The following is a 22,337-nucleotide window of genomic DNA, read 5'->3' on the forward strand; positions in this document are numbered from 1 at the left end:
AGTATGTACTCTTTTTTTTTTTTAACAAGTGAAGTCCAATACATTGAATATTTTAATTGAAATTGGGTAACTATGAAGTCAATGTTTGAACTTAACTTTTGCTATGTTATTAGTTATAGTACTGTTAAATCGCAAATTGTCTCAAAAACTTAAGCTATATAGTAAAGGGGAGGGAGGCCGTGGAGTTAATCGCCTTTCGTACAACCAAAGAGAGAGGGAAAAAAAATAAGGAAAGAAAACTTTACTTATCGGATCCCCTCGAAGCATCACATATTTTGCAATATGTTACCACCAAATTATCAAAAGTTACAACGTGGGTGCTTCAGCTTGTAAGTCCCATTTAATTTTCCCCTACCATTACCATTAAGTTTTGCGTCAACATATATAAATGGTTGATAGGTGAAATATCTTTGACATATACCACTGCAAAATTTACGCAAATACAAATTTATCCTTAATTAAAAAACTAGACAAGACCCACATGGTGGCCGTGGTGGGTCAGTCCACATATATTTTTCACTTAAATTTTGTTTTTTTTTTTTTTTTTATATAAAAAGTTATTTTAGTATCTTCGGTTAGGATTTAACAAAAAATTCTAAAAGAAAGGAGGAAAAAAAATTAAAAGTGGCTAAGAAATGAAATACCAACTTTACAACTTTTGATAATTAATTTGGCAATTACCAAAACCGTGATACTTTGAGAGTTGGGTTGTAAGTGATCAAGTTATTATTTTTTTATTGAGAAAAGGGTAAAAGTGGAAGAAGCAGCATGTAGCGATACGGGAAGCATTTTTCATATCTATTTTCTTTTCAGTTTCGTCGACGAATTGTTAGGTGCAACATTTCCTTGCGCCACCAACGAGTCGACTCGGTGAATTTGCATCGACCTGTCATTTTGCTTTATTGTTTCCCCTCCGACGAGGCAAATATGCAAAGCTTTGCGTTTCTCTTTGATTCTCTTTTGACTTCGTTAAAGCAGGACAACCTCTCTCTCTCTCTCTCTCTCTCTCTCTCTCTCTCTCTCTCAGTATTTGATAGTCATACATGTTTGCGGAGCCCATGTTCTGCATTTTTTAGTCATAGTGCAGGATGGACCAGCCGAGCCACGGGGTCGCTCAAGCGAAACCGACAAACCACGTGACCAAAAAGATAATCGATAATTAAGCACAAGACCACCTTGATGATATTTGAGGATCGATAAAGAAAAGAAATAAAGGCATGATTATGATTGCAGTTAGAAAAGAGAATCGAAACCACCCAGAGAATGTCCAGGCTTCTAGACGGAAATTTGATTAATGGTAGACATAGTGATTAACCGAAGATAATGATTGACAGTGCCACCCCATCTAAAACCCCTTCACCTTTATTTATCATGTGGTACTACTAGTAATATTATCACAAATAACTGCCTCTAATAATAAGCCTCTGACTTCAACATCGAACTATATTATAATATATATATATATATACACATAGATATATATATATATATATATATATATATATATATATATATATATATAGAGAGAGAGAGAGAGAGAGAGAGAGAGAGAGGAGGTTATTCTGTTATACCGGAGCATTCGGCACGTGGCATAGCTGGTCGGACGATGATTGAGCGAAACTCCAGAGGTCGATTTCGGTGTTGTAGTCCTGACGGGTGGGATGGTAGGATCCGTTTGAAGATGAAATTGATGAAGATGATCGAAGGGTGGGAAATTGGAGTTGATGATGATGATCAGTAGGGCCGTAAGGCATGGTGGGGTCACTAAAGCCTGCTTGGCCATTCAGCTGAGAAGCTACAAGCCTGTCAAGGGCAGCCCAGTTGGTGAGGGCAGCTGATGATGATGATGACTCCATTTGATAACCGGCTAAGCCTTCATTTTCTGTAATCATATGATGATCTGGATTAATGGGTTGATAATAATTTTGGCAGCTGGTGGAGCTTGGGCTCTCTAGGCTTGGAAGCTTCATGAATGTCTCATGGTACCCATTTTTCACGCCGGTGTCTATCTGTCGGAGAAATCTTCCGCTCCTTTTCCCCTCCTTCTCTTCCTTGCTACCGTTTCCCATGTATTCTAGTATTTGCTCCAAGGCTGCTCCCCCATTACATGAATCAAACATCTGGCTTCTGGTTTCTCCAGTGCTCACAGGGCTGTCTAGGGTTTTGTGGTAATTTTTCTTCTTGAATATGCGGCACACCACCCACCCCTCTTCCTGACTTGCCTCTCCCATACCATTGGAGATCTTAAATACAATATTTACCATTACTTTTGTTCAGTTTCATGACAGTTAATTATTTCAAAACAAAATTAAAAAAAACAAACAAACAATTTTGGCTTACAATATTGGTGTCAGTACTGATGTTGTCGTCAAGCCTATATTCGTGCATGATCCAATCGGATTTTAGCCCATGGGGTGCTCGGCCTTTGTAGAACACTAGAGTCTTCCTCATTCCGATCCGCCTGCAATTGCTATGTATCACTTTATCACGGCCGGTGGCTTTCCAGAATCCGGCGGCGGTTGCACGATTGGTGCGAGTCCCGGTGGGATACTTCTTGTCTTTGTGGCTAAAGAAGTACCAATCGTTTTGAGGGGTGGTGCCTATTTTACACACCTCTGCAAGAATTAGACCAAGAAAAAGATTGAATATGGTCCTGACAAAATGACATGTACAAATTAATTAGAGGGCATTAATGGAGAAGTGATCATGATGAGGCCTAATTACCTTGTATATCCCAGGGCTCGAGCTTATTGAGATCAACATCACGAATAACATCTAGGTCAATCTTCTCATACGAAACCTTCTTCCTTAAATAGTATTGCAGGAGCTCCTCTTCCGTTGGATGAAATCGGAACCCAGGAGGGACTTGGGATTGTCCATTTACTGATATACTCATATTTTCTGGCATTCGGATGATGAAAATTAAAGGGTTCAGGCTAGCTAGCTGCAGACACAAAGATAGAATTCGCTAAGGTACACAAGATATATATATATATATATATATATATATCTAGAGGAATTAGAAAGGATTAATAAGTTGCTGTACCCAAATGAGTATGTATAGAGGACTATATATATGTGTGTTCAGGACATAAAGGGCCAAAGATACATAATAAATTGAAGCTTTGTTCTCATGAGGCACACATTGGCATATTTCTTTTTCTTTTTTTCCTTTTTTTTTTTACAAAAAAGTGGGGTTCGTTTTACTATGCTACGAGAGTAGCCACCTACCAACAAAGATGGAGAAAGGGTACTGTTTTTGGCTGATTGTTTGGGGTCCATGTACGTGGTTAATTAGAAATTAGAATAGTGGGTAAATTATATTTTACAATAATCGATCTCAAAATCAACAAATTAAAGAGGGTAAATAATAATATCTTCTATTCATTTTTGAGTAATTCTATATAGAAGTAAAATTATTTCTCTTTACAATAATATCTATATATATTATATGGAGGGTCCATGCACAAAAAGTGTTGTGGGCAACTAAGAGTGTGAGGGTGCACACCAACATCCATAACTACGACCCCCGACCTTAAAATCTCCTTAGAAAAGCACCTCTTAAACAACCCTGGGCCACTTTCAGTGTCTCTCTGCAACCACCACCGCAACAATAAAAAGATGATGGGGTAGGGATTGCGCTTTCATAGCCCGTTAGATGAGAAGAAAAATACGTGATGGATGGGAACAAGTGAGATTGACATTACGCTCCGGTATGCCGTCCGTGGGTTTTTGTTCTGTTTTCTTTATCTCAACCTTTGTTCTTTGTTCTTTGTTTTGGTTGAAAAAAGAAGATCCTCTGTTGTGTTATGGCCATGTGGCAATTCATATATATGGGATTGCTACACTCATTATATGCTCGTCTCGCTCAACACCGTTTCTAATATTACTTCATAACCTGCACCATTTTTATTTTTATTTTGTACTTTAGCTCACTTAAATTATATGACACGTTATTGAGTAGCAATCAGTTTAAGTCCTACCACATTAGCACAAAAGGACCACCCACTATAAGATAACTCAATTTTGGATGTGAATCTGCCTATCATTAATCTTATCTCATTTATTACAAGATAGTTACAAGTAATCCAAATACAAGTAAGAGATAGCTAGTTACAAGTGTTCAAATACAAACGAGATCTTGTTAAGATATCCTACCCCATACATTAATTCTCTTTGGCCCGTTTATTTGAAATGTATTTTGTTATCCTCGAAAGTCCAATACGACCCCTCAAACACGATGGTGACGAACTGATGTTGAGATTTGACTTCAAAAATGAGAAATGTTGAAAACAAGGTGTTTATTTAGTCAATCTCTATATGCTTTGTAAGATAAGTTGCACCTATATTATCACAATATAAAATGGGTGCTCGCGGGAGAGAGAGAGAGAGAGAGAGATAGACCAAGTTCATTGAGACTAAAGCTAAACAAGCTTTGTAGCAACATTAGCCAATACTTTGTATTCGGATTCTGTACTGTACCTAGATAATTTCAGTTGTTTCTTTGAATTCCGTAAAAACATTTTTCGGTAGATATCTTTTAAGTCGAAACAAATGAAGCATCAATCTCATTTAATTTGACTTCAAAAATGAGAAATGTTGAAAACAAGGTGTTTATTTAGTCAATCTCTATATGCTTTGTAAGATAAGTTGCACCTATATTATCACAATATAAAATGGGTGCTGGCGGGGGAGAGGGAGAGAGAGAGAGACCAAGTTCATTGAGACTAAAGCTACACAAGCTTTGCTGCAGCATTAGCCAATACTTTGTATTCGGATTCTGTACTATACCTAGATAATCTCAGTTGTTTCTTTGAATTCTGTGAAAACATTTTTTGTTAGATATCTTTTAGGTCGAAACAAACGAAGCCTCAATCTCTAAAAGTATCTATATCTTTTAAAATTTGTGAATAACATATTTTTTTAATAGCGTGTGAATTAATATCATTAATAAAAAAATAAAATAAAATGTATTTCTCACGTGTTTAAAGGGACACACATATACTTTTAGATATTGAATTCATGAAAGTTGAAAGAATGAATAAATATAGCTTAAATACTGTAAAAAAAACTACAGCATATGAATTATGAGATATGCTATCTAGTAAATTATCACACGACTGTTATACAATTATAGTGATGTGACAGTGTAAATTAGGCACTGATTTTTTTTTTGTTATAAGCCCCCTTTTGATCAAAAGACTAATTTTTATTGTCATATCATCATAGTTGTATATGATCGAGTAATATGAAAGTATACCAAATAGCTTTATTCTATGTATTATACTTTTTTCAACTGTCCATATTTAAATTAAATTTTTTTTTATATAAAAAATTATTAAATTAAATTATAACCATTGAAATAATTATGTGCCGTCAACTCTATTGTATTTTTATTTTTTAATACAGCATCCAAGTCCTTCCTTACAATCCAGGTTGTATTTCCTTTTTTAGAATTTGCTGTTTGTTGATAACTCTTATGCGTACAATTGAATGGCTTAAATAAGTCAATTGGGTAGCGCGTTACATCACACCCCCCGTCAAGTGGCGCTAAATTATTTGACGCGAAAAGTGGTAAGATAACGATCGACATGGTAACCAAGGTTGATAGGGTCGAGTTAAAGTCTAAATTTAACAGAAATTAATTAAGTCTAATTTTCAATCCTAATATATATATAAATAAAATTTTAAAGAAAAATTGAAAACAGGGGAGTGCTAGTTTTTATATGGTTAAAATGGGCTGACAAAACAGGTACTTGGCAAATAAACATGTACCTGTTTATTCTATACATGCAATTATTCTTTATGACGCTTAAATGAACCTGATTATAAAAAAACATGCATAAGATAAACGGGTCATATCTTGTACTTGTTTTGCAAGCCCTTAATAGTTTAGTTTGTAGTGAATATTGCTAATGGGAAAATTTTTTGTTTTTGTAAATAGGAATTCATTCATAAATAATAATAATAATAATAATAATAATTTTTTTTTTTTGAGCTGTTCTGTTTAGAGTACTGGAGACTTTTACATAATTAGGTTGTCGTCTTTAATGACATAGACATCAACGTGGAATAATAGCTTGTATGATATTCACCAATTTTTCGAGCCCCTTACGTCACAATTCTTTCATCAGGATCTCGTAAAAAGCATTGAAAATGCAGGCATGTTTGCTCATATTCCACAAAGAATACATCTGTTGAGTGAATTGGACGCTTAACTTCACTACTCTTCTAATAAAACTTTACCCACCAAACATTCGTTGAGTGAAGTTGGTTAAATCATGGCCAACTTAGTCAAAATTGCCAAAAGTTCAAAGTATATGCTATATTTTCCATATATCTCAGTAATTTTCCATATAAGATACAATAAAATAGAGCATATATATATATATATCAATCAAGAAATTTGAGTCATAATAATAACATTGAGCCCTTTAAGAATGAACGGCAAATCATCTCTTATCTGTTTAAGTTTATGGAATAACTCGTGATTTAAATGTCCTAATTTCGAATTTTATCTTCGTCATTCAATCTCTATTTCAGTTAAATTTCAATTTCCTTTGATGGGTCTCATTTAAAATGTTGAGATAAATGGTAATTTAATATATATATATATATATATATATATATATATATATATATTTCATTTAATGAATTTCATTGAGAAGCTTCCAAATAATGTAAATGATGTTTTTTTTTTAAACAAATCATACTCATTCATTAATAAAAGTTGCGAGCCTAAAGCTCTTACAAACAGAGCAAAAAGCTCTGAAGTAAATCATAGCCAAAGCTAAAGATACAGTTATCAACAACAGACCAAATCAACCAAAACACAGCATCCGCTAACCTATGACTAAATATCAGGTTGAAAACTCAGATCTGCATCAAACAGACACCATCTAATACATAGGTAGCGCTTATTCCTTGGCCTTGAGAGCAAAACCCCCAAGACGATACTTATTCCTCGGCCTTAAGAGTAAAACCCACAAGCCGATACTCATCCTCCTCTACTCGAAAGCCAGGATAAATTTCACATCCACAACCTAAAGGTTTGGACCAGTTATATCGGGCAGCAACCGGGCGCAACAAAACAGGAGGAGAAACCCTTATTACAAGCATAAATAAAACCATACAGGGAAATAAAGGGAACAATAAAACTAATGCAGGAAAAGAAATTACAGCAAATAAAACCAAATACAGGGGAACTCAAAGGAAATACAAAACAGAAAAACAACAAAACAGGAAAATAAATGCGAAAAACACTCAAAGCGGGTCACGGCAGCCGGAGGAGGCCGATCGCGAGTTGACTGGAAACCGCCGCGGATGGTGGCACAAAAAGCTTGGCGCCGAAGGGGCGCGTGAAAAGACCCGACAGCGAGCGGTGAGCAGCGAAGTGAGCGCGAAGGAGATCGGCGGCACACACAAACAAACAGGGAGGGGGAGAGTTTGAGTGAAAACCGCCAAAAGCAGTACCCACCGAGAGAGAACACAAGCACAACAGAACAGAAAACACCAAAGACAGAAACAAACCTAAAACAAAAAACGGGAAATAAGGAAGGGAGGAGGGATGCAGGCAACGAGCATCCCTCAATGTAAATGATGTTGGAGGATGGTTGAATTCCAAATAATATATGTTTCTAACATTTCACTTTCTCCATGCCCTCAGCAACAGTGGAACATATGTATTTCGTTAGGAAACGTATAGAGGTCTCAAGACTAATTATAAATTTCATGCCCCCATCTGAATAATTCCTTTACATTAATTAATCATCATTATTCTGGCTGATTAATGACATAGCAACGACTTTTTACTTTAGTTAATAACCGGCACGGGGTTTGATGCCCATGTCTTTTTTCTTTTTTGTGGTTGGTGTTGCAGAAACTAATTAATTTGTTAAATAAATAATTATGTAAAAGATCTTTGTGTATATATATATATATATATATATATATATATATATTGTAAGAACATCCATTCAAATTAAAAGAGATTACAACATATAAATAAAAGGGTTAAATACTAAATACCCTTATGGAGTTTCATAACTTTATTTTTTCCTTCATAGGGTTTCATTTTTATCACAGGAGGTCCATGTGGTTTTGATAATAAACCAAATTAGTCATTTTGTCAGTTGACCATTAGTTGACTTAACGGAATTCCAAGTAGACCAATCAAATGTTGACACGTGGCACTCACTTAATTTTTTTAAAAAATTAAAAAAATGTATTTTTTTTTTTTTTTACAAAAAAAAAAGGAAAAAAAATTGGGAGTGGCTCGGCCACCCCCATGGAGCCTAGGGGGTGGCCGAGAGCCACCCCCATGGCCAAAGGCCACCCCCAATTTTTTTTCCTTTTTTTTTGTTTTTTTTTTAAAAAAAAAAAAAAAATTAAGTGGATGTCACGTGTCAACATTTAATTGGTCCACAGGGAATTCGGTTAAGTCAACTAATGGTCAACTGGCATAAGGACTAATTTGGTCTATTATCAAAATCATAGGGACTTCTTGTGATAGAAATGAGACTTTAGGGAGGAAAAAATAGAGTTATGAAACCCCAGAGAAGTATTTAGTATTTAACCCTAAATAAAAACAAGCTAATCTGAAAAACTCAATTCAAACAGACTCCTAGCACCTTAGTGATCATGAACTAGTAGGAGACTAGAAAAGTAGAAGGCACTAGCAAATGCAACCGATTAAAGCCGCGGCGCTCTAATATGGATAAAATCATTTGGAGTAATAAAACCCTTAAAAACTTAATCTTAACAAGTTTCCAAAGAAACTATGAAGATTTAGTAGATAACAAACAGTGAAAAAAAGGTTTCTTTCACAGACATTGAGTTTATGGCCCAACCGATCCAGGTTATTTTTAAAAACTTAATCTAGACAAACCATTAACACCTCAATGAACTTGAAAGAGAACCAAAAAAAATAAAAAAAACCTACAAAGACACAGAGTTTGAAGCCCAGTCAATTCGGGTTAATGATTCATATATATATATATATATATATATATGAATCATAACTTTATCATGCAAAGTGCAAAATACATAACTTTATTGCTAAATGGCACATATTTTGAATTCTCTAAGATGCATTTTCTGATTTAAAGGGACCTAGGCTATATATATATAAATAGAACACCTAGAAACACGTGGAAGTTTGCATGGGAAGCAATCATATAGGTGGCATATTATGGTAAGGGTGGTCGTAGAAGTGGTGAAATGTCAACATATATATATAGTGTCACAGCAAATTAGATTGGATACCATTGATGCTATTGCTATCTGAGAGTAGCTAGACTCCTATACGACCTATTACACTTGCAGACACCGATCGATACTTTTTTTTTTTTTCTTTTTTTTTTTTATCTTTTTCTACTTTTTATATATTTTTATTTTTTTGTCTTTTTCACCAATCTTTTACTCAACATTCTCCATACCTCTCAAAAAGAACGGTGGTAGATAATCCTGTTTTTGGGGTAAAATAATATCGATAATATTTATGGCAATAATTTGACTTGACGTGATTGGATATATCAAAGGTGCATTTGGTGTTGGTACGAGGATGTTACTCTTAATTTTTGGAATGACATAATGCAGAAAAACCAACTCAGATGTGTATTATATTTAAAAACAATAGTGGAAGTTATAATTAGCAGAGTCCTATTTATCGATCCATTTATATAGTCCAATTTTACCTAGTACCGTTTTCTTTTTGTGACCAATCTTACGTATATAGTACTGGTATATATAAAATCATTGTGAACATTTTCAAAAACATTTTACCATTTTTTTTAATGTTTGGTATATATTTATATATAGTCAATAGAAAATGACGACTTTTGAATCAATAGCAAATTTTTCATTGTAAAGTGAAAAGTGACTTGCGCATCGCGAGAAGCGTAAACTATTTTGGGAGCTTGTCTTTTTCTTACCAAACCTCTCCAAACAACGTACATAATCTTGCTAGTTTTCAAAAAGTTGTATATATATTAATCTATAATCTTGCTTTTAGCAGCAATAGTTGAGGTAAATATGATATATACGACAATAATTTGATATGATATGATTGGATTGGATATGTGAAATAGGTGAAATTACATGCATGCTCTACTGTTTTCAAGGTTAAGGGTAGTATATATTAATATATAAAACCATAGGTAAATTCTTGTTAATTAGATAGAACTTGACTATGACAGGGCATCTTGATCTTATTTGTTCTCACTTTTTTAACAAGTTTAATTAGAGCACGTTTTTCTACCTGCATGAGACGTATGACAAAATTAATCAAACCGAGAAAATTGTTACATATAGATAAACTCTTGTCTCTTTACACGCGCCAATGCATTGCAAAGTTGATGCAAAACAGTTGAAGAGCGTGACTCCGTGATACACATTTCGTGTGTCCCATCAAATGCATGTTTAAGACACATAGTATTGGGGAGAGTTCGCAGCAGCTGCCGAGAAGGTGCGCTAGCTAGCTGTCTTAGGAGCTTTTTTGCATTTTCCCTTGAGGAGATGTCTATAATATTTCAAGAACACCATAATTCTTCTCATATGGTACATTCTACCAACTCTTAAGATTATTCACATTTAGCTGATTAAAATAACTTTTTTTTTTTTTTTTTTTTTTTAATTTTGTTTGTACTTAAAAAAGAAAAAGAAAAAGTTGTTTTAATTGAACAAGCAACAGTAGTCCCACATTTCCTTGCGTTGCGGTTATGATTCAATGGAAATTGAGCGAGTGAGCCTCCACATAGCCCGCTATGGTTAAAAAATGACAAATTTGTAAAAATATGATTGTTGGAGAAAGAATATTTAAAAGAAATAGTAAAATTGGACAGGTAAAATGTTTGGTCGGATATAAATGTTTTTAAAAAATAGATAGTTAAAATAAATAAATAAAATATATATATATAATCTTTTAAGTAAAGTTTAGCTAATACTATTACTGAAAGTTATGCTTTTTTGTTCTTTCTTAAATTTTCTTCTCTTCTGTTGAAAAGATAGTAAATCGCTCGACATCGTTTTTGTTTTCTGTTTTTTGGTTGTGCTTTTTCACCCTTCTCTGATTCACTTTTCCATTATATATGGATCCCAGGTGTACTTTTCTTCATGATAACAACGTAGCACTAACATTTGTTGCTTTCCCACTTTTAACAAATTAAAAAAAATAAATTTGGATTTTAAAAAAATTATTCGGAACTTTAATTATTCCTCTTCTTCATAAATCTAAATATAAAATACCAGAAAGGAATAATTGACCTTTTCCTTTGATAAGAACAACACATATATCAAAACTTTTGACTAAAATGCTCGAATCACCCTTTTATCTTTGTCCCCATCCTCTACATATATACTGGGAGGCCAAGAGATGGTAGGCTCTTAATTTGTCTCTCTTTCACGTATAAAGAAAAAAAAAAAAACATTTTGAGAACTAATTCTCACAAAAATTGCATGGCCAGCTACTCCATATATATGATGGTCTATTTATAGAGATATGGAAGGGACCCAAAGGAGACATAAAATCTAAATCCAATAGCTAGGCTTAAGTGATATCAAATATATATATATATATATAGTGATATCAAAACCCCCTTCCAAGTCCTATTAATTATAATTATGTCACTATAAAATTAATTATAGTTGTATTCTAAGATTTATATTGTATTAAAGCTTGCAAATAAACCACTTCATGCATGGTGAGATATATATATCCATAGATGAACAATGTTTTTTTTTTTTTTTTTTTTTTTTTTTTACATGTTCGCATAAAAGGGGGAAGGGGGATTTGAACTAGTAACCTCCGCTTCAATAGACGTGGTCCTAGCCGATTAAGGTACCTTTTGGGAATATGAACAATGTATTTTAGTTTGCTAATTAACAACATCATATGTTTATTCTCAAAAAAAAAAAAAAAACAACAACAACAACATCATACTTTAATCTTTTGAGTCCCAATTTAATCACATGATCATCTATAATACTCTTATAAGAGAATCAAATCTTTCAGAGCATTAATTTTAGTAGTCACTTTGCTATAAAGTTACCAATCATAGACTTAGATGATCAATTCTATTAAATTATTTCCCCAGGGGATATCTATTAAAGTTTCTTCATTGAATATCAATTTTACAGAAGAAAAAAAAAATTATATATATATTAATTTTTTCAACGGTCCATATTTAATTTCACTCTATCTTTATATGAAAAACTTGGCATTAACCTGCACAAGGGGATGTATTAATGTTGGGTATAAGGAAAGTGGATAGGTAACTTGACGTACCCTTGTGGCTGTAACACTATTAATATTGTTTTTAAGGGCACTAAAATTTGTTGCATATATATGCAGAGAATTTTTTTTGGTACGTTAATGGGACGTCATAATTTTGTAATCACATATGTAGTGTAGGTATAGCCGGATAGGCGTGTAGGCACCTTCTAGTACCGATCGATGATCTTTTGATTAAAGTTGTGAAACATTATAACTATATATATATTGTCGCTACCTATATATATATATATATAATATGCATGAATCTGAGTGAAGGAATAGTATGCATTAAAATGCATGACATTGTGTGATAATTAAGATATATATTTAAGACTAATTTTCATTTTTATCTCAATTACAGGTTAAGGGTCTGTTTGAGATTGCGTTTGAGGGATTTAAAAGTGCTTTTAACACTCCAAAAGTCCGTTTGAAGAAAAAAGTACTCATTTGGTAAAAAAATTAAAAGCAGTTTTAAGGGTCCAAATTAAAAAGCCTAAAAATTGTCAAAACGCACTTTTGGTTTTAAGCTTTTGTCCAAAAGCTCTTTTTGACTTAAAAATTCTATTTCTCAAATGCAATCACAAACAAACTTTTAAGTAGACTAGACTAATGGGGACGAATATCGATCACAATCGGTCGTACTCTAATTAATGTTTAAGGATGATTTATATTAATTGCTATTGAGAATTTTTGAGAATTGTTGAGCTTTTTGACTTAAAAGTTCTATTTCTCAAATGCAATCACAAACAAGCTTTTAAGTAGACTAGATTAATGGGGACGAATATCGATGATTGTCGGTCGTACTCTTATTAATGTTTAAGGATGATTTATATTAATTGCTATTGAGAATTGTTGAGAAATGAGATTAATACATTTGTCTCTGTTCAATATGATATCACTCTTTATATATATATATATATATATATATATATATATATATATCTCGTTCCCAACCATGTTTTATCAGCAACCGTGACCGCAGAATACAAAACTATAATGAACCAAAATGTCCTCAAATTAACAAAATATATTCACCCAATCGGTTGTATGGAGAATCAGGTCAAAATATATTCACTCAAGTAGCCGAAAGGAACCATGGGTATTGGCACATCTTTTGTAGTAATTGGCTTACAAAATTCTTTGCATGGGGAGCAAGTCGATCTGAGGCAGACAGAAAAATTAAACAGTAAAAAATAATCCTCGAAAAAAAAAATATTCATATAGTCACTACAAAAAAAACAAGGTTTAGCGACATGGTTATTTGGGACATTTTTGGCTAAAAAAATGTCCCTATTGATTTCGCAACGCTTGATTAAGGGCACTTGGGACACGTCGGTTTTTATGGCGACTAGAATTTAAGATTGAGACGTTTTTTTACTAAAAAGCGCCTCGAAAAGGGGACGTCTAGAACAAAGCGCCTCCTTTTTTAAAAATGGGCGCTTAGTGGTGAAAAACGCCCCCTTTTTTAAATGGGTGCGCTTCCTAGGCAAGCGCCCCCATTTTTAAATGAGGGCGCTTCCTAGTCAAGCGCCCCCTTTTTTAAATGGGGGCGCTTCCTATGCAAGCGCCTCCGTTTTTAAATGGGGGCGCTTCCTAGGCAAGCGCCCCCGTTTTTAAATAGGGGCGCTTCCTAGACAAGCGCCCTCGTTTTTAAATGGGGGCGCTTCCTAGGCAAGCGCCCCCTTTTTTAAATGGGGGCGCTTCCTAGGCAAGCGCCCCCGTTTCTAAATGGGGGCGCTTCCTAGGCAAGCGCCCCCTTTTTTAAATGGGGGCACTTCCTAGGCAAGCGCCCCTTTTTTAGAATGAGGACGCTTCCTAATCAAGCGCCCCTTTTTTTAAATGGGAGCGCTTGCCTAGGAAACGCCCTCATTCTAAAAAGGGTGCGCTCATGTGGACAAGCACCCCCTTTTATGAAAGGGGGCACTTACATGTAAAGAGCCCCTATTTCTATATGGGAGCACTTCCACGCCGCGAAGCACCTCTAATAATTAATATATAGAGAAAATATTTTCCTCATGTAATCCGTATATATTTTTTATTTTCTCTTGATATACAATACGCAATACAATATTGTATTACGTATTTTCTCCATAAATATTTTCTCCATTCATCAATCTCATACAATCTTATACATATATATCTCACAATATATATCTAATCCATATATACAATCTCATAAGACATCTAAATCCAAAATGATGATATCATAAACACAAAGTGTACCATATCTTAAAAAGTTAACAAAAATTGTACCATACATATGAAATAAAATATCCAAAACGATATCATAAACAAAGTGTACCACGTCTTAAAAGAGTTCACAAAAATTGTATATTGCATATGAAATAAAATATGTCAACGACTTCGCTTAGCATTTGGCGTCAAATACGTATCCAACCTAACAAGTCAAGTATGCGTACATCACTTAACGATTACCTGCAAATGATAAAACCAAAAAAAAAAAAAAATTAAATTACAAACCTATATCTAACTATTTTGAAAGTGCAAACCTATATATAATTAGATTATATTACAAGTGACTAAGATATGAAGATGTACACATACTTTGTGATGATCCATAATGGTCGTCTTCTGCATCAGCTACATGCTCATCTTCATTTGTTAATTCATTCTCACCTATATATAAATAGATGCAAATGTATATTATGCAATCATATATATGTTCTTAAGTAACATTTTTAATCATGAAAATGTAAATATAACTAATATAATGTAATTAAGGTTAATTAATTACCCGGTCGATTACCAACTGATGATCTTGCTCTCACAACAACGGGACAGTCGGTGTCCTGTGGAGTACACATGTTTATGTTACTCGTTCTTTGGCTCGGAAAATAATTTTCCATAAATTTCTGGACTATCATTGTCAAACATGATATGTCATGAATATAGCACATGATTCGGTTATCATAAAGAACTTTATTTCAACTAATGACATGTAAAGATCACATACCTAGGCAATGCTGCTCAATATCATAAAACTTGAGGAATAAATAAATATATCTAAGCATACACCCTACATCACAGCACAAATACTTGAGTCAATCAATAATGCAGAGAAAGCAATATTGAATAATACAAAACCGGCCAATTCAAACATATAACAAAGACAATTTTAAAAGAATTTCTGCAAAAACCAACCTACCAGTACATGTTCAGAATTATTGTGATTTGCATGTACATATATGTTTTTCAGCTTAAAATGAAAGAAGGCTTGCGCACAATAAAATAAATTAAAATCTAAAGAAATAAGCAAAAGAAAATCTATTGAAAAATGAGCAGACTTGCACACTTTCATTGGCCATAAGAATAAATTCCAGCTCAAAAAGCACTTGCATGGCATAAATTGCCAAATGCAAAACATATATAATCAACGAAGAACCAAATGCAAACACAAGCAACAAATATTTAGAATACAGAGTGAGAAATAAAAAACCAAAATAGTTAGGATTTACAGGGCTTTAGTTAGTATAGCAACTATAGATAACATAGAGGCTGCATTATACTTAATAACTAAATAAATCATTCATAAACTGTTCTCAGCCCATTCAGTAAGATATAAGGATCTTTTAGGATAGAAAAGCTAAAAGATTCAAACATGATTGACCCTTGTAATGAATGCATCCTACATCAATTACAAAAGCAACTAATTTAACTGGTCAGATAGTTCAGATGAGCCAGCAGAAGTTTGCCTCCAATGTTATAGAAAAATGTTTAAGTTTTGGAACTCCAACAGAACGCCAGGCCCTGGTTAATGAGATGCTTGGTTCCACTGATGAAAATGAGCCCCTTCAGGTTTGTTAATTGTCCAAGTCCTACCTATCATTAAATATGACAAAGCCTGTTCAAGCTTTTTGTTACATATATTTGTCAAGGTGAATTAAGTTCTTTTAAATAAAGCTCTCGTATTAATATTTGAAATAGAATAGGCTGGTATCAGAACCCCATCCTATCTCTCTTATTATTCTTTTAAATAGAATAGGTCAGTACACGCCTCTCATTATTCCATGATGTACATTGTTAGTTTGGGATACCCCTGTATTTCAACAGATATTTTCTGATTTATGGGGCCGAACATGCCAATTGGAATTGTGAACCTTAGATTATTGAAGGTTTCTGTAAATATAGTGTTTGTCTCTTGGCATCACCAAAGCTTCATCTCAAGTGTTCTTGTAGTTATGCCTAATTTTTTTTTCAAGTGAATTGGGTATTTAAATTTTTAGATCAGCAGTTCACAAGGTTTCATAATTGTACAGTTTTTGGCCGTTCTCTGTGTCTGCAAGGTAGTTCATTTGCTAATGTTTTTTCACCCTGGTTTCATGGTTACGTGAACTTTTCTGACCCATTCTTCTTTTCTAGGCGATGATGAAAGATCAGTTTGCAAACTATGTTGTATAGAAAGTGTTGGAAACTTGTGATGACCAGCAACTTGAACTTATACTTAACCGAATAAACCAACTACACCCTAAAAGCAGAGAAAACTTTGCTGAATTTAAAATCCCTAATTCTCCTAAAAATCATAATACATCAAAAATCTAATTATTAGAATCCCAAATTGACAACTTAAAGAGACAACAGAGTCAAAGAAAAACAGAGACAGAGACAGAGAGAGACTCACCAGTACAGGAACGTAGAGAGGCCGGCCGGTTTCGACTGGAGAAGAAGGCCGGTGGGTTGGCCAACCGTGCGGGTCACTGGGCGCCGGAGAGAGATAGGAAAATCGAGATTGAGAGAGGGGGACTGGCGCAGTAGAGAGAGATATGGAGTGATATATATTGAGGGAGAGGGGAGAGGCTAGGGATTGAAAATATATATCACGTATATATATATATCTATCCTGATGCATAGAGAGGGGGGGGGGGGGGGGGGGGACTGGCGGGCCGGGGAGAGGTTAGGGAAAATATATATTGACGGAGAGCGGGAGCTGAGGAATCATAATTATGTTCCCGCTCACAAAAACAAAAAAATATAAATGTATTAAAATTTAAAAACACTTATAAATTTATTAAAATTAGAAAACACTAGCTTATAAATTTATTTATAAAAATAAAAAGTAAATACTAAAAATTAAAAAACATTTAAAAGAGACTTAAACTAAAAAATATATAAATGCAAAATCAGTTAATGTGGTTGTCTAGATTAAAAATTCATCTATGTGATATAAAAACTAAAATAATACTAATTCAAAAATTATCGGGATAGGCCACAATAATAATTTAATTCCTGTAATTAATTAAATTCTGTCAAAATAGCTAACGGATTCCATTAGAGCATCTACAGCAGTAAGATGTATTCTACCTAGTCAAAAAGCACAATTCTCTATTTTAGCTATACTCATTTTTTAATATCAACTCCAATAGATTCTTTATATCATTCTCTATTTTAAAAAAATATATATATTTTTAATCTTTATTTATTTTATTTTTTTCACTTTTCTCTCTAGACTCTCTCTCTCTCACTCTTCCCTCTCAACCCAAACCCAAACCTCCCATGACCAGCTATTCCCTCTCAACCCAAACCCCCCAAGGCCAGCTCTGCAATTTTTTTTAGGAAGTTTTTAGTGATTCAAAATACTTGAATTTGTGTCATAAATTCATAAACAAAGAAGAGAGAAGAGAGAGAAACGTTGAGGGAGAGAGAGAAGAGAGATAAAATAATGTGGAAATAATATTATATATATTCAACAATCTAGTGTGCTACAGTGAATAGCAATATGAAGCTATTCACTGTATTAGTTAAGGTATAATAGCTAATATGAAGTTATTCTGTTGGAGCAAAAAAAATGGCAAAAATAGCTAAATGGATAGCTAATATCTCCATTTTAGCTACACTGCTTGAGATGCCCTTAGTGTATCACATCATCACCAATAGAATGATGATACATGTCATTCTTATTTAAAAGTACATAAATATATTAAATATATAAATTATTTTTAATATATTAACTTTACATTAACCATATACCTCGATCAACTACTAACTTTACATTACGACCACAGCCATCAAAAATTAAACTATATCCTTTCATTACCAAAACACACATTCCGTTGGTCAAGGTTGTTTAGTCGGACGGGATCAACCGGCCATCACGTACGTGCGACTAGTTCATAGGTAGGGATTCGGTGGTGAGTGGGTGGGCGTTGGATTAGAATTAACGAAAAATTTCATAAGATTTATTTGAATTAAAGACACTGTACAGGGAGAGGGAAAATATTGAAGGGGAAAGTATTAGGCGAGAGCTAGGAAAATTAAGCTCGCGCACTAACAAAAATAATTTTGGTGCGCTTGCTATCCAGGCACCCTTATTTAAGTGCGCTTGGCTGGCAAGCACCCCTAATTAAGGGCGCTTGCCAACCAAGCACCCTTAATTAAGGGCGATTAGCTGGCAGGCGCCCTTAATTAAGGGGCAAGCGCCCCTAATTAAGTGCGCTTGCCTGCCAGGTGCACTTAATTAAGGGCGCCTAGCTGGCAGGCACCCCTAATTAAGGGCGCCTAGCTAGCAGGCGCCTCTAATTAAGGGCGATTGGATAGCAGGCGTCCCAAATTAAGAGCGCTTGCCAGCCAAACACCCTTAATTAGGGGCGCTTGCCAGCCAGACACACCTAATTAAGGGTGCCTAGCTGGCAGGCGCCCCTAATTAAGGGCGCCTGGATAGTAGGCATCCCGAATTAAGGGCGCTTGCCAGCCATGCACCCTTAATTAGGGGCGCTTGCCAACCAGGCGCACCTAATTAAGGGCGCCTAGCTGGCAAGCGCCGCTAATTAAGGACGCCTGGATAGCAGGCATCCCGAATTAAGGGCGCTTGCCAACCAGTCGCCCTTAATTAGAAGCGCTTGACAGCTAGGCGCACTTAATTAAGGGCGCCTAGCTGACAGTCGTCTTTAATTAAGGGCGCCTGGATAGCAGGTGTCCCGAATTTGAGGCGCTTGCCAGCCAAGCGCCCTTAATTTGAGGCGCTTGCCAGCCAAACACACTTAATTAGGGGCGCCTGGATAGCAGGTGTCCCGAATTAAGGGCGCTTGCCAGCCAAGCGCCCTTAATTAACTAAATTGGGGCATGCCCTATTGGAATGTCCCGAATTAAGGGGACGTTTTTTTGGGCAGGCGTTGCTAATTTTATTTTGTGTCGTTTACACAGTAAAACGTCCCTATAAGGGGATGTTTTATTAAAGCGCCTCTATTCCAAGCGTTACTAAACCTTGTTTTTTTTGTAGTGAGTGTTACAGTGAATAGCAAAATGATATTATTTACGATGGTGTTATTTACTGTAACAAAATGTCTCATTAACCTTCTTTGAAACTACTCTGTTGAAAACTAAAAAATGTTCAAAATAACTAAAATATAACTATTATGAACCCTTTTAACTAATCTGCTGGAGATGTTCAGTAGCAATTTAGAGTCTTCTTAATAGATCAAAAGTATGTACTGCTTAAATTTGTAGAGTTTATTAATTTGGGAGAGAAAATAGAATGAAAGATAATTGGGAGAAAAAAAAAAAAGAAAAAGAAAAGGAAAGGTGTCAAGCGTTTTGGGGTGCATACCCTTTTAAAGAAGGAGGGGCTCCCCCAATATATTCTGTGAATGTTTGCCACATGCAGCCACCAACCGGATAATTATTTTCTATGCGGTGGATATGTCGGTTTAGTGGGCGGTAAATTTATTGTACCAACAGCCTCAATAATTTTTTACTTTAGTATCGTACGGTTGGCAGAATCTCCAGTATAGGTCGATAGCGACACAGATTCAGGGACCACCTTTGATATTACGGCAGTGGTGGTTTTGGCTTTTAGGAGTAGTTCTAAATGCTGCTAAAAGCCATGATTCCTGCGAGTATTCTTGCTTCCTGTCTTTTCTGTACCTATTGTTGATGATGGAGTAATTCTTCCTTTCAACAAATTAAAGAAAGGCGTAGGGAATTTAAAGTTGATCGTTTTTTTGGGTCACTTTTCAATTTTCATCAATCCTTAATTTTTCCCAAAATGAAACGTCGTAGACCGTCGCACTTGTGTCACATCGATCTCTCAACCTAATTGCTTCCATGGCATGCACAGTGTACTTGAATCAAATATGAATATATATTATACCATGCATACACATACAGTCATCTGATCATCTCACATCTTCTTGTTAGAAAAATCAACGGTACAATAGATTCAAAGTAGTGCATGTGTCAGTTGTATTGAAATTTGTTAATGTTCCATTTAATTTTTTATGAATATATATTATACCATGCATACACATACAGTCATCTGATCATCTCACATCTTCTTGTTAGAAAAATCAACGGTACAATAGATTCAAAGTAGTGCATGTGTCAGTTGTGTTGAAATTTGTTAATGTTCCATTTGATTTTTTACTCAAATATCTAGAATAATACTCAAGCACACTGATAATTAAAGAGATCGATTGCTTGATATACATTAATTCTCTCACGTACATTTCTGTTTTTGATTGATGCATATATATATATCAATCCATCCAATAAAAGGTTATATATATATATATATATATATATATATATATATAATGGAAAAACTTTATTTAATGTTCTTGAACAACTTTCTAAAGTTTAAAAGTTCTCAATTTAGTGTATGAAATTTTAAAATTAAAGTTTTCTATAACCTCATTACCAGTGGCGGAGCCAGGATTTTGGCTCCAAGGGTCAAGATTTTTTTATTTTTTTTTTTAAATATAAAAAAAATTAAAGTCGTTGAATAAAAATTAATTATTGTTGTTTTCCATAATCTCAGGTAACTACAATTATATATTTCATAATATTAAAATACGTAACAAAAATTATATATTCATAAACAATTAATTTAAACATCAATCTAAATACAAAAACTCAATCATTGTAAAAATTTAATTACATACCTCTCAGTCTCCAAAACAAAATAGCTAAAAAAATTGATTTGAATTGTTAAAGGCTTCGAATAAGAAGAAATATCCTAAAAAAAAAAAAAAAAAAAAAAAATTCTCAAATTGCAAATTGTTGTACGGCTAATTAATCGCAATTGCAAATAAGAGTTTTGATTCTTTGGAATATAATATATACTATCTACCTATTTAAAGACTTAAAGTGTGGTATGGTTTTAAAGAAAAAATAATAATAAGTGAGACAAGTCGGCTAGGGTTATATATATATATATATATATATATATATATATATATATATGTGCGTGTTAATTTTTTTTTTTGTTTTTTTTTTTAAAAAAATATCAAGATGTTAAAAAGAGAAGATGGGTGGGTGAATGCATTGTAGCAAACCTTTTATTTATTTTTTTTAAGTAATCCTTGACTTGCGTGCTGCCATTCTTCTTTTAGTTGTTTTGTCTTTTTTGGTTTTTGGGTGACGGTGCGCGTTAGAAACTTAGAGGGTCTCTTTCTTTTTGTTTTTTTTAGTGGAACCGTGCGTTTTGAAATTTGAGGTACTTAAAAACGGTGCGTTTTTTGTCATCTTCAACCTTTGTTTCTGCTAATCCTTATCTGCCACTGCTCACTACCATTGATGGAAAGGAGAAACAAGAGGAGTAAAATTAGACAAAGATCCTCTCAATTTCAAATTAAATAAATAATATTTATATTATAGTCAGAATTTAAAGTTAATATATTCAACGGTACGTACATAATTTAATTTTTTTTTTATAAAAATAAAAATTCTAACATTAACTTCCTATGTACTATTAGATACACCACAAGCATTATATCAATTTTAAAACCACAAGCCGGCCAAACGTTGCACGCCAGAATTAATATAAAACAAAATTTAAAAGGATAAAATGAGGAGGGGTGCGCCCACGTACCATAACGACCCTCTATTCAACACTTGCAGTAGAATATTGGCCTACTGATTAGTACTGAATATGACATGAGTTCATATAAAAATAAAATAAAAGACAATGTACTGCACCATGCACGCACGTACATATATAAATTATAATATTAGCTAGTATTAATTATAACTTGAAACCAAATTAAGATACTTTAATTCCACACGTGCTAAATATTTGTGATGAGGAACTAGTTGAATTTTCCATAAAATCTGG

At 34.0% G+C, this 22,337-nt stretch overlaps 1 protein-coding gene and 1 long non-coding RNA gene across 2 annotated transcripts; both read right to left on the reverse strand.

Annotated features, from left to right (window-relative positions):
• Positions 1 to 1,565: 1,565 nt before the first annotated feature.
• Positions 1,566 to 2,908, reverse strand: LOC132188622 (NAC domain-containing protein 43-like). The gene is made up of 3 exons (XM_059603133.2): positions 2,725 to 2,908; positions 2,341 to 2,615; positions 1,566 to 2,243 (listed from the first exon to the last, which is right to left on the reverse strand). The coding sequence occupies exons 1-3, from the start codon at positions 2,906 to 2,908 to the stop codon at positions 1,566 to 1,568; spliced, it is 1,137 nt and encodes a 378-aa protein (XP_059459116.2).
• Positions 2,909 to 14,578: 11,670 nt separating this feature from the next.
• LOC132167721 (uncharacterized) lies at positions 14,579 to 17,121 on the reverse strand. Its single transcript, XR_015912602.1, has 5 exons — positions 16,911 to 17,121; positions 15,246 to 15,308; positions 15,027 to 15,149; positions 14,837 to 14,908; positions 14,579 to 14,707 (listed from the first exon to the last, which is right to left on the reverse strand). It is a non-coding gene; the product is annotated as an uncharacterized LOC132167721 (long non-coding RNA).
• Positions 17,122 to 22,337: the final 5,216 nt, after the last annotated feature.

The sequence above is a fragment of the Corylus avellana genome, chromosome 6, assembly GCF_965113065.1.
Source record: "Corylus avellana chromosome 6, dhCorAvel1.hap1.2, whole genome shotgun sequence".
NCBI lineage: Eukaryota > Viridiplantae > Streptophyta > Magnoliopsida > Fagales > Betulaceae > Corylus > Corylus avellana.

Coding starts and splice junctions, on each gene's coding strand:
- LOC132188622 (XM_059603133.2), bottom strand. CDS start 2,908: ATGCCAGAAAATATGAGTATATCAGTAAATGGACAATCCCAAGTCCCT. Junction 2,616..2,724: donor CGAGCCCTGGGATATACAAG/GTAATTAGGCCT, acceptor TAATTCTTGCAG/AGGTGTGTAAAATAGGCACC. Junction 2,244..2,340: donor TCAGTACTGACACCAATATT/GTAAGCCAAAAT, acceptor ATTGTATTTAAG/ATCTCCAATGGTATGGGAGA.